Source organism: Piliocolobus tephrosceles, chromosome 20, assembly GCF_002776525.5.
Source record: "Piliocolobus tephrosceles isolate RC106 chromosome 20, ASM277652v3, whole genome shotgun sequence".
Lineage (NCBI taxonomy): Eukaryota > Metazoa > Chordata > Mammalia > Primates > Cercopithecidae > Piliocolobus > Piliocolobus tephrosceles.
In genome coordinates, this window is record NC_045453.1 from 31,125,738 (window position 1) to 31,138,954 (window position 13,217).

Genomic DNA, 13,217 nt, shown 5'->3' on the forward strand with positions numbered 1-13,217 from the left:
TTTATAGGACAAAAGACAAAGCTCAGGGCTCATTCAAGTTGGGAAGTCTAGCAGGATCCTTCAGTGTACAATGAGCCCAAAACACTGCCCCAACCCCAAAGGAAAAGTGTCAGATGTAGGCACTCAGTGAGGGGAAAAGGCCAGTTCTTCTAAGAGTCAGGAGCACAGGGTAGGCTTCCCAAAGGTTTGCAGCCCAAATTCACACTACCTGCGTGGTCTGAAAATCTTTATCCGAGACCTGAAATCTACTGGTCAGTGCCCACCCTCCACATCTACCTGGAATAAGACAAGGCAAAGGCAAATTCTTTCTGGAGAAGCCACCTTCAGCCCAGGTGTGGCTGATTGTATATTCTGCAGACAGCTGAAACAATATTTCCTACATGATGTGCTCTCCTAGAAACTTGCCATATCCCACCAGGAGGTAGAGTTTCCATCCCCACCCTTGCAAACTGGACAGGCCTCTTGACTGCCTTAAAGGATAAAACGCAGTGAGCAAATGATCCCGCATGACTTCTGAGGCTAGGTTAGAAAAGGTGATACAGCCTCCATCTGGGACTCTCTCTCTTTCTCTTTCTCCTCTCTCTCTCCCTCCCTCTCTCTGACACTAGCTTGCAAGCCCTGAGCTGCTATGTAAAAAGTCCTGCTACCTGAAGCCTTGATCTGGAGAGACAGCTCAGGGACAAAACATAAAAGTCATAGAGAAATGACCACAGAGTCCCAGGTGTTCCCATTGGCTGAACTCTTCCAGCCAGGGGCCAGACCTGTGAGCGTGCAAGCCTTCCAATGATTCCAGCCTGGATAATGAAGACTTTGGCCTTACCCAGACAGATCTGGCTTTTGTCCTGGTACTTGGGAAGTAATCTCTGGGTCCTCAGAATGTTTTGACTGATAGGAGTGTTCACCTGGTAGCCTTGTGTCATACTGAATGGTCATAACAAGGTGAGTTGGGGCAGGGACTGGCCAGATAGCAAGGGGTTGGCTCCCAAAGACCAACAGTGTAGCTTAGAGTGGAGACTTGGGATCATGTGATATCAGTTGACCTGGAGACTGAAATCAGTCATGTGGGCAATCAATCAATCATACCTACATAATAGAGCTTCAGTAAAAACTCTGGACACTGAAGCTTAGGCAAGCTTCTATGATCATACTCTATGTACTTTGTTACACACTGACACTAAGAGTCACACATCCTGTATTAGTCTGTTCTCACCCTGCTAATAAAGACATACCCGAGACAGGGTAATTGTAAAGGAAAGAAGTTTAGTGGACACACAGTTCTACATGGCTGGGGAGGCCTCACAGTCCCATATGACTGGGGAGGTCTCACAGATCATGGCAGAAGATGAAGGAAGAACAAAGGGATGTCTTACATGGCAGCAGGCAAGAGAATTTGTGCAGGGGAACTTCCCTCTATAAAACCATCAGATTTCGTGAGACTTACTATCACCAGAACAGCACAGGAAAAACCAGCCCCCGTGACTCAATTACCTCCTACCGGGTCCCTCCCACGACACTTGGGGATTATCACAATTCAAGGTGAGATTTGGGTGGGGACACAGAGCCAAATCATATCATATCCTGACTCCACAGGGGAGGGCGACAGAAGCTGCACATTTGGAGCCCTCTGCCCTATGCTCGTCTTCCCTTGGCTGATTCGATCTGTATATATTTCCTTTAATAAATCATAACCATGAGTACATCTGCTTTCAGTGAGTTCTGAGGGTTTTTCCAGGGAATTATCAAACTGGAGGGTTGTTTGAAGATACCAACAAACTTGCAGTTGGTGTCAGAGGGAGGGTGATTTAGGAACTATGCCCTTTAACTTTGTAGTTGGCCCTAAACTCCCTGCACAGGCCCAGCTGCAGTTTTACGAAAGCCACATGAGAAGCTCTGAGTGCAAAACACCCAGCAGAGCCCAGTCAACCCCCACAAGTGTGAGTGAGAATAATTAAATGGTTGTTGATGTTTGGGCCGCTAAGTTTTGGAGGTAACTGAAATGCTCAGCCTCCAAGGATTCTCGCAGATAGGGTCAAAGACAATAAAACACACAAGGAAACAGGCCACACTGAGCCAAAGCCCCCAGAAACAATAAAATTAGAGCTGCACACACGTCAGGCACTGAACATACCATAAAAATAAGTACGTCTACCATGTTTAAAGAAATCAAAGAGGAACTGTTAGCTATTAAACTGTTGTCTCTCAGCTCCAAATTAACCCTCCACACCCTGCTCTGCCGTACTGGGGCTGAGTCTCTGGACATGTCATGTCTCCTCAGTCAGCGGGTTTTCTCCCAGGCTCCAATGCGAGAGGCACTCAAGGAAGACCTGAGATCGGAAGAGGGGAGAAGAGACCAGTCTTTCCTGTCCTGTTCCTGTTCTTGACAGTGTTGCTTCAGCAGTGACCTTTCATCCAAAAGCAGTAGTTGTTCAGTCTCCACGTTGTTTTGGCACTCCCAGAAGCAGCCTCATTGTATCCCCTCAGAGGCCCCAGCCCTGGCCAGCCAGTGTTCCCTCCTCAGGAGTCCATGGCCACCTCCATGAAGCCCTCTCACTGAGCTCCTGCGGCCCCATAACCCCAGCATCTTCCCTTATGTCCGCTTAACTCTAGGAATGGTAGTTTCTTCCTGCAGTTACTACCCTTGTGGTACCTCAGTGTCTTCTTTTGGCTTTGACAGTTCTCCATTACCTGTCTAACCAGTTCCTTATACTAAATTATCTTTGTTAAAACAGCTGGTGTAATTTCTGCTTCCCTGGCTGGACCTTGACTAACAGAGCACTTGGTACCAAGAGTTGTCCCAGGAAACAGACTCTCGAAGAAGGGATTCTGGGATTGGATTGGCCACATCCCCATGCTTGATTGCAGTGCCTATGAAATATGGAATACAAGCACAGGTGTGCTGAATACCAGCTAGTGAGAGCCAGTCATACACAACTTTTCAACTCTGTGTTCAGTGATATCCCATTGGCAGCCTGACATCAGTCATGATGGGAGTGTTTATACCACAGAAATCTGCAAAACCTGGCTGGGCATGGTGGCTCACAGCTGTATTCCCAGCACGTTGGGAGGCTGAGTCAGGAGGATCACTTGAGGCCGGGAGTTTGAGGTTATGGTGAGCTATGATCATACCACTGCACTCTGTCCTGTGTGACAGAGTGTGACCCTGTCTCAAAAAAATAAAATCAACCAACCAATCAAACAAACAAACAAAAAAAAAAAAACAAAGAAAAGGAAATAAAAGGAATCTGCAAAAACTACAGATATTATTTCCCCCCTGAGAGAGCCAGTTTACCACACACCAGTGATTACAAGTAATCAATGGCTCATGGTGACATCACTACCAATATCATTTGATTGTGACAATGTTCCCACCGAAGTAAGGGCATGGAGAGCCATGGGACTGCCACACTTACATGGTAGTGATGACTTCAGGACCATAGGGTGAGACAGCTATTTCTGAGTTCACTGGAGCTATTATGGAAAGCGAAGGACATGCTCCAATCTTTAAACTCTCAGCTTAAATCACAGTCAGAGAACCAGAGAGATTCTACAGAGCCCTAAATAATCCTTTATTTCTTGTAGTCGTAGATTTTTCTCTCTCTCTCTCTCTTTTTTTTTTTTTTTTTTGAGACGGAGTTTCATTCTTGTTGCCCAGGCTGGTGTGCAATGGCATAATCTCGGCTTAACTACAACCTCTGCCTCCCGGATAAGCGATTCTCCTGCCTCAGCCTCCTGAGTAGCTGGGATTATAGGCAGCTGCCACTACGCCCAGCTAATTTTTTGTATTTTTAGTAGAGACAGGGTTTCCCTATGTTGGCCAGGTTGATCTCGAACCTCTGACCTCAAGTGATACACCCGCTTCAGTCTCCCCAAGTGCTGGGATTACAGGCATGAGCTACGGCACCTGGCCTAGCTGTAGATTTTTGACTTTGCTGAGAATTATACTCAAACTTTAATTGGGTGGGCTGCAGGATTACAACATAAATGGAATTCACACATTTAGAATCTCAAGCAGTGTGTTTGGCTATGTACTTTGTGTGGCTGAGAAATGACCAAGAGCACAGAGGTACACGGGCCCCTGGGTAGTGGATGATCAGGGACGGAGAGAGCAGATGTGGATGTTTGGTGAGGAGGTCTGGGAGGAAGTACTGGATACCTCTCAGAATGGGTGTGAAGACACTGGTGCCTCGGCCGAGCGTGGTGGCCGAGCGTGGTGGCTCACGCCTGTAATCCCAGCACTTTGGGAGCCTGAGGTGGGTGTATCACGAGGTCAGGAGTTTGAGACCATCCTGGCCAACATGGTAAAACCCCATGTCTACTAAAAATACAAAAAATAGCCGGGCTTGCTGTGGGCGCCTGTAATCCCAGCTACTCAGGAGGCTGAGGCAGGAGAATTGCTTGAACCCAGAAGGTGGAGGTTGCAGTGAGTCGAGTTCATGCCACTGCACTCCAGCCTGGGCAACAGAGCAAGACTCCGTCTCGAAAAAACAAAACAGAACACACACACACACACACTGGTGTCTCATGTTAACACCCACTCAAAGACATCTACTGCAGCAGCGACTCTATTAATTGAGTGGACAAGATGGCACATTCTGTAGACAACAGTTAGCCTTTCCCGCAACTGTGCCATTGTGTGCTCAATGAGCTTATTTACACAGTGGTCATGGTGGCAGGTGTGATGGCTCTGTATGGGCTTAGGAATGTGGGCTTCCCCTTACCAAAGTGACCTGGCAGAAGAGACCAACACTAAAGCTCTGTTATGGCACCATTCCCTAGGGGAGGGCAGAGGAGCTGGGAACCAGTGTTAAAAACCTATAAATGTGGCCAGGCACAGCGGCTCATGCCATTAATCTCAGCACTTTGGGAGGCTGAGGTGAGTGGATTGCATAAACTCAGGAGCTCGAGACCAGCCTGGCAATATGGTGAAACCCCATTCAAAACATTCAAACATTAGCCAGGTGTGGTGGTGGTGTATACCTGTAGTCTCAGCTACTTGGGAGGCTGAGGTGGGAGGATGGCTTGAGCCCATGAGGTAGAGGCTGCAGTGAGCCAACATTACACCACTGCACTCCAGCCTGGGCAACAGAGGGAGACCTTGTCTCAAAAAAAAAAAAAAAAAAAAAAAAAAAGAAAAGAAAAAAACACAACCTATAACTACTTGGATATGTAAAAGAACAAAATAGAACTTACAGACTTAAAAAAAATAATAAAAAAAATGAAAAACTCCTGAAACAGGTTTATCAATAGCCTAAGAGATAATTAGTGACTAGAAGAAAGATCTGAAGAATGATCTGGAACATGGAGCATAAAGATGACAGATTAAGATGTGATAGGGAGGTTAATAGACATGGAGAAGGGTATGAAACTTGTTTCTTTCACAATCCACAGTAATAAATGTATTTTACTTGTTACTCACTCCATAGATATGTGTATAAGTATATTAATAAATACAACTGAAACAAAAGTTTCATGAAATAATACAACACACTCCAATATATTCTATTCTCATTCTTCCTCAACACTGGTAACAATCTACTACATTGCTTTTATAAGCCACTGTTGGAAAACAACCTACAGTTTGAAAAATATTAGTTGAATAACTACTAATCACACTACAAGATGTAAAGAGTGAGAGAATGAGGTTGAGATAACATTCATTTTTATTTTTTCTTTCTTTGAGATAGGATCTCACTCTGTTACCCCAGGCTGGAGTGCAGTGGTATAATGGTTCACTGTAGTCTCAACCTCCTGGGCTCAAGTGCTCCTCCCACCTCAGCCTCCTGAGTAACTGGGACTACAGGCATGCACCACCAGGCGTGGCTAGTTTTTTTTTTGTATTTTTGGTAGAGATGGGGTTTCACCATGTTGCCCAAGCTGGTCTTGAACTGGATTCAAGCAATCTGCCTGCCTTGGCCTCCTAAATTGCTGGGACTACAGGCATGAGCCGCTGTGTCCATCTAAGATAACATTTAAAAGAGATATTCTCACATATGATACAACATGGATGAACTTTGGGGACTTTATGCTAGGCGAAATAAGCCAGTCATAAAAGGATAAATATTGTATGATTCTGCTTACAAGAAGTACCTAGACTAGTCAAATTCATAGAGGCAGGATGTGGAATGGTGGTTGCCAGGGGCTTAGGAGAGGGAGCATGGGGAATGACTGTTTAAGGGGCACAGAGTTCTAGTTTTGCAAGATGAAGAGAGTTCTAGAGATGGATGATGGTGAGGTTGCAGAACAATAGGAATGTTAATACCACTCTATACTTAAAAAAGATAGTAAATTTTATGTTATGTGTATCTTACCACAATAAAAAAGTAAAATTAAATTGAAAAAAAAAAGGTATTGTCTGAGAGTTTTCAAGATTAATGAAAGACACCAATCACCAAATTCAGAAAGCCCAAAGAATTCAAGGCAGAATAAACAAAAAGATACAGCATGAGCTGGGCTTTGTGGCTCATGCCTGTAATCCCAAAACTTTGGGAGGTCGAGGTGAGTAGATTACCTGAGGTCAGGAGTTTGAGACCATCCTAGCCAACGGAGATGGCGAAGCTCCGTCTGTACTAAAAACACAAAAATTAGCCGGGCGTGGTGGTGGGCGCCTGTAATCCCAGAGACTCGGGAGGCTGAGGCAGGAGAATCGCTTGAACATGGGAGGCAGAGGTTGCAGTGAGCTGAGGTGGCATCACTGCACTCCAGACTGGGGTAGAGAGCGAGACTCCGTCTCAAAAAAAAGAAAAAAGATACAGCAAGGTAAAACTGTACAACATGAGAAGAGGGGGAAAAGACCAACAACCTATGAAGGAACGATGTAAGATTGTCACTGGACTCCTGAGGAGCAATGAGGGGGAGCAGGCAAACAGTGGATGGCCATCAACTGTGCTGAGAGAGGACAGCTATCATTCAAGCAAGGAAGCCAAAACATCTTTCAAGAACAAGGACGAGGCCAGGTGCAATGGCTCATGCCTGTAATGCTAGCACTTTGGAGGCTGAGGCTGGAGGATCACTTGAGCCCAGGAGTTTGAGACCAGCCTGGGCAACATAGTGAGATTTTACAGAAAATAAAAAAAATTAGCCTGGCGTGGTGGTGCATGCTTTTATTCTCAGGTACGTGGGAGTCTGAGGTGGGAGGATTGCTTCAGCCTGGGAGATACAGGCTACAGTGAGCCATGATCATGCCACTGCACTCCAGCATGGGCAACAGAGCAAGACCTCACCTCCAAAAATAAATAAATAAAAAACAACAAAAGACAAAAATGAATGCATTTGCAGACAAACAGAAACTGAGAAGTTCTGCACCAACAAACCTACAAAAAAATAAAATTTAAAGGATTTACTTCAGGCAAAAGGAGAGCGATCCTGTTCGTGAAAGCTGAGATGCAAGAAGAAAAGATGAATAAAAATGGTAATTGTGTGGCTGAATCTAAACTAATGTTGACTGTATAAAACAATTTAATAATGTCTCCTGGGGTTAAAATGGCAAAGGTTAAACTTAACATACACTACATTAAGGTGTCTAATTTAGAGGATGGGTAATTAAAGTACTCCGAAGTCTTCATATTTTAAGGAAACAGGGTAAAGACATTTTTACAAATATTTAAACATATTGGACTTTCACAAGGTAAGTATGCATGCCCAAAATTTTGAAGTAACCACTAAAACTTAGAAATAGAGTATGTAGGTGAAGAAAATAAGAATGAGAATAAAAATAAACCCTAAAGAAGAAAGGGGAAAAAAAAGAAAAACAAAACAGGCAGGACAAATAGAAATAACAAAATTTGATGGTAGAAATAATTCCAGATATATTAGTAAACATAATAAATGTAAATGGACTAAATGCTCCAGTTAAAATACAAAGATTATTCTTCCAAGAAACCTGTTTATCATGAAAAATTTCAAGTATACAGAAAAGTGGGAGAAAAAGTACAAGAAAACCATATACCTGCGATGTAAAGTCAGCCATTGTTAGCAATTTGCCATGTTTGTTTCACCTATATTGGTATGTATAGGAGACTATTAAGAACACCTATTTTACTTCCACAGTAAACATAATATAATGAAATACAATTTAAACCGTAATCATGATGTAGAGTATCCATTTTTGAGGTCAAGCAGATCTGGATTCTCCAGCAATTTTTAATTATTTAACTTACTTGTGTGGTTATTTATTCAAAAGATGTCTCTTCACTAGGCTATAGTGAAAGGATTGGAATCAGGTTAGCTTTTCTGATCATTGTATTTCTAAATATTTATTGCATAAACAAATCGAATTTACTAGTAAAAATTCAGCACAGTGCCAGTTGCATAATAAACATTTAATGTAGAGTAGCTTGTATTTATTGTAGCTGCTGTTGTCATTGGAAGCATTCAGCAGAGTGATACGAAATAAGCAATAATTGGTAGTTTATTATATTTATAATTATTATTTGCAAGACGTCACAGTGCCTAGCCCATATCACTCACCCATAAACATCATGTTTATACTAAGTACTTTCACTATTATTCAAAGTCTCTAACAGTGCCTGGCACTACATAAGCAAGAGAAAAGTGGAAGTTTATTCTAATTGTTGTTACTGAATAAAGCATTTAACACGAGGCTGGCCCTCAGCGGACCCTTAACAGTTTTCGCGGCTGCAGTCTTAGCCGGACTACAAACCCCGCCTCCTGAGCGGCGTGAAGCCCCGCCCCTTGCTGCCCTGCAGTCCCGCCCCCGTGGCTTGTACCGCGCCTGCGCATTGTCCCGGGAGGGGCCGCACGCGCGCAGCTTTAGTCCCCGCCCCTGGAGCTGGCGGCGCAGGGCGCAGCTTCCCGCCGCCCGAGCGGGCCAGCCTGCTGCGTGCGTGCGTGTGTACGCCTGCGCGTGCGTGCGTGCGTGCGTGCCGTCAGCTCGCCGGGCACCGCGGCCTCGCCCTCACCCTCCGCCCCTGAGCCTGCACCGCGTAGACCGACCCCCCCCAGCGCGCGCACCCCGTCGAAGACCCTCACCCGTGCCCCGACTGGTCCTCCCTTTTTTGTAAAACTTAAAGCGGACGCGGCATTAACGCTTCCCGCCCCGGTGACCTCTCAGGGGTCTCCCCGCCAAAGGTGCTCCGCCGCTGAGGAACATGGCGAAGGTGGAGCAGGTCCTGAGCCTCGAGCCGCAGCACGAGCTCAAATTCCGAGGTAAGCCCCAGAGGCCGCCACCTTCCTTCCTGCTTGCGGCCCCCGCCCCAGTGCTGGAGGGACGGAGTCCGGCGCGGCGGGTGACGTCGGCCCTCGTCCCCACCCCGACGGCGCTGTCGCGGGGGCCGGCGAGGCCGGGCCGGGCCTTGGCGCTCGGCGCGCGCCCCAGAACTGCGCGGAGCGGCCGGGACCCGAGAGGGCTGGTGCGGGAGCTAGGGCCTGTGCCTCCTCCCCGACCCCCAGACTCCTGGGACTTGCCTTCGAGGCACTTGTCACTTTGTCTTGCAACTTACTGACCAGTTTGTGATCACTTTAGTGTGAGCCTCCCCCGCTGCCGTTGCCTGGAAGGTTCTTCCCCTGCTTTGTGACAGTGTTGACCTCAGAGTTTAGTTGAGGTATCACCTGCCCAGAGAGGCCTCCTGTGGCCACCCAGCCCACCGTGCACACCTGCTCTCCTGCTGTCGTTCCCCATTCTGTCATTGTTTCGTGGTCAGCACCGCACTTTTCGTACCCAAAATCACTGTTTCAACACTAGAAAGGAAACTGCATGAGGACAGGCTCTTGTCAGTTCGCTGCTGTGTACCCAGCACACATTAGATGCCTAGTAAATACCTGTTGAACCAACAAGTGAACCTCCTCAGGCCTTCTGATGGGATTGGTCCCATTTTCCTTTCACTCCCTCCCTCATGGTGCCTCCTGGATGCAGCTGAGGGAGGCTGCCAAGGTGCTGGGATCCTTTTGCTCCGCAGAGCTGCCTGGAGCAACACCTGCGGTGGTGGGAAACCACGACCCTGGTTTCTCCCAGACACTATTATCTCTGTAATTCGTGCCTTTATGTTTTCTATGTTGTTCTTATTTTTTTTCCCCTACCTTCACCAGGGCCACGAGGTAAAAGGTCTGACATGCTCATTCCTTCTTTTTGCGTGTATCCAGTGATGTGGAAGGCACTAGGGAGGTGACGGATGAACAAGACAGACAAGGCCTCTGCTCTCAGAGAGCTTGCCTTCCGACGAGGACAGACAGACCAGCACACAACATCGTTACAGATATGTGGAAGGCACTGGGGAGGTGATGGATGAACAAGACAGACAAGGCCTCTGTTCTCGTAGAGCTTGCCTTCCGACGAGGACAGACAAACCAGCACACATGATCTTTGCAGATAGTGCTAAGTGCCGTGTAGGAAATGGAACAGTTTGACTCCATGGAAGTGTACTTTAGATTGGAAGGTCAGGTCTCCACTATATCGCTAGCACCGGGCTCACAGTAGATGTTCAGCTGGTATTAATGAATGGCCAGAGGCTCTCTAGTTTTTATGTCCTATTGGGAAGTAGTGTAGGGTAACTTACCCAAAGTTATCCAGTTGGCAAGTGGTACATTTGAACCCAGACTTCAGAGTTCACGCTCTTAACCGTTATGCTGTCTGATCGCTGGGAAATACTCCAGAACGGTGGCTGTCACTTTGCCTTCCAAGTTAACAGTGTGAAATAACCCTGAATTTACAGAGAACCAAAGGCTTTCCAATTAAAATGAAAAAACCAAAAAAACCCCACCAAACCTACCGGGGGTCGAAATTCCAGGGTAGTACTTGAGGTTCCATGATGCTCTCATGGCTTTCTGGTACCACCAGATTGGGAAAGGAGGCCGGGTGGCTAAAGTGAAAGTCGTTTCCACTTGAGTTGTCTGAAGTTCTTTTTCTGTCTGGGAGGCCTGGTTTGGCTTCTCCTGAGAATTGGTGGGTTCATTCGGTTAGTCCACAAACATTCACTGAGTACCTGATCTGTGTGTCAGATACCTGGAGAAGCCAAGTCATATCGGCTGTACTCTCCCATTTTCCCTCAACCTCCTCTCAGTACTTTAGGGAAGGGGGCAGATGAGAATAACAGCCAGGACAGGACAATGATGTAGGGTAGTTCAGAGTGCTCCAGGAGCATTGAGGAGGTCAACTCCTGAAAGAGGTGTCATTTGAGCTCAGTTATAAAGGTTGAGTAGAAGAAGGCTCAAAGAAGGAAGGGGTGAAAACATTTCAGAGAGAGGAAATTGCATGCACAGAGGCACAAACACTGAGATGACTGGGCTGCTTTGGGATGCCCAGTGGTTTTTTTTTTTTTTTTTGCAGATGCAGGTCTTACTCTGTCACCCAGGCTGGAGTGCAGAGACGCGCTGTCTCACTGCAACCTCCGCCTCCCAAGTTCCAAGTGATTCTCCTGCCTCAGCCTCTTGAGTAGCTGGGATTATATACAGGCGTGTGCCTCTACGCCTGGCTAAAAATGTATTTTTAGTAGAGACAGGGTTTCACCATGTTGGCCAGGCTGGTGTCAAACTCCAGACCTCAAATGATCTGCCCTCCTTGACCTCTCAAAGTGGTGGGATTACAGGCGTGAGCCACTGTGCCCAGCCACCGCTAGTAGTTCTGAATGACAGCAACAAAGAACATTTGTTGTGGTTGCCCGGCAAGATGGCAGACAAGGCTGGTGAGTAGACAAGAGTCAGACCTCAGTCCCTTTATGCATAGATGCAGCCAGTGTCCAAGTTAAAATTGTGTTGCTTCTGCTTGAGCAGTCCTTCCTTGCATTAACTTTCTGAAAACCCCCAAATCCCAGTACAAATTCTCAAGATTTTGTTCAGTTCTTTTGCTGAAAGATGTGTGACCTTAGGCCACTTCACTCCTCAAAGCCTGGGGTCATTCTGTGGTCAATGGGGATGATGCACATGTTCACCTTGCCTCTTGTGGAAAGTGTTTAAAAGGAATGACATGGCTGTTAGCGGCTTTGTAAGTGCATAGTACTATACAGAGATTAGACAATCACTTAACCACTTAAGTGGTTTCATCACTTCTGTACCTGAAAGGTGTGGCAGAGAAGAGGGATCATTCTGGCCCTGGATTGGCCAAAGTAATAATGCCAAAGTCACTGGATATTTTTGCTGGGGAAGTGGTCCAAGAGAAATGGTACCAAATTGTTGAAGGCCTCTGGCTTATAACTTTAGAAGAGACATCTGTGTGTGTTCTTAAACGACATCATGAGTTGTGTTGTTTGTTTTAAACTGAATGCTATGACAGTACAATTAATAGAGACTCAGTACCCTGACTTACTTAGAGATAATTCATTTCAGGATGAGAACTTGCATGTTTAACTGGTTTCTTCCAGGTTACTCAGGGTGATGACTCTGATTTCTGGTGGTTCACCTAGATGAACCTCTGAGCTAATTACTTAAGAAGGTAATAACTAAAATGCCCATTCAAAGGAAAAATTATCTTTTAAATGCAGCCTAAGTTGATCATATGGGATTGTATGTTGTCAGACTCTTTAATCTTGGAAATTTTGTGTGGTATGTTAAATTTAAGTATGTTACAGAAGAAAAAGAACGCAAATCTATATGACTTTATGCAGTTTTATAGGAAGTACTGTGCTGCATCATAAATATGGGAAGGACAAAGCCTGGTGGCTTCCTGAAAGAAGCATGACACAGGAGGATTTGCCTAGACTTAAGGTTGATTTGCCTAGACTTAAGGTTGATTTTCATAAATATCTCTTAAGAGATATTTTTAGTAAGTGAACATTAAGCTCTTTCAGACTAGGGATATCTTTCTGAGAGAGTAAAAGTAAATGTTTTTGCTTTTTGGCAGGGTCTTGTTCTGTCACCCAGGCTGGGGGCCAGTGGTGCCATCATAGCTCACTGTAGCCTCAAACTCCTAGGCTCAAGAGATCCTCCTGCTTCAACCTCCCTAGTAGCTAGGACTACAGGTGCCATCATTCCTGGCTAATTTTTGGATTTTTTTTTTTTTTTTGAGATGGAGTCTCGCTCTGTCGCCCAGGCTGGAGTGCAGTGGCCGGATCTCAGCTCACTACAAGCTCTGCCTCCCGGGTTTACGCCATTCTCCTGCCTCAGCCTCCTGAGTAGCTGGGACTACAGGCGCCCGCCACCTCGTCCGGCTAGTTTTTTTTGTATTTTTTAGTAGAGACGGGGTTTCACCATGTTAGCCGGGATGGTCTCGATTTCCTGACCTCGTGATCCGCCCATCTTGGCCTCCCAAAGTGCTGGGATTACAGGCT

At 46.0% G+C, this 13,217-nt stretch overlaps 1 protein-coding gene across 2 annotated transcripts in view; it reads left to right on the plus strand.

Annotated features, from left to right (window-relative positions):
* Positions 1–8,771: 8,771 nt before the first annotated feature.
* The window catches only part of VAPB (VAMP associated protein B and C), a 57,679-nt gene continuing 53,233 nt past the window's right edge, over positions 8,772–13,217 (plus strand). Inside the window, exon 1 of one of the 2 annotated variants that reach the window (XM_023231897.1) lies at positions 8,772–9,165. In XM_023231897.1, coding sequence (XP_023087665.1) covers positions 9,108–9,165 — 58 coding nt within the window. In that variant the 5' untranslated portion in view covers positions 8,772–9,107. The remainder of the gene's footprint in view (positions 9,166–13,217) is intronic. The other variant, XM_023231898.1, reaches the window with a different exon arrangement.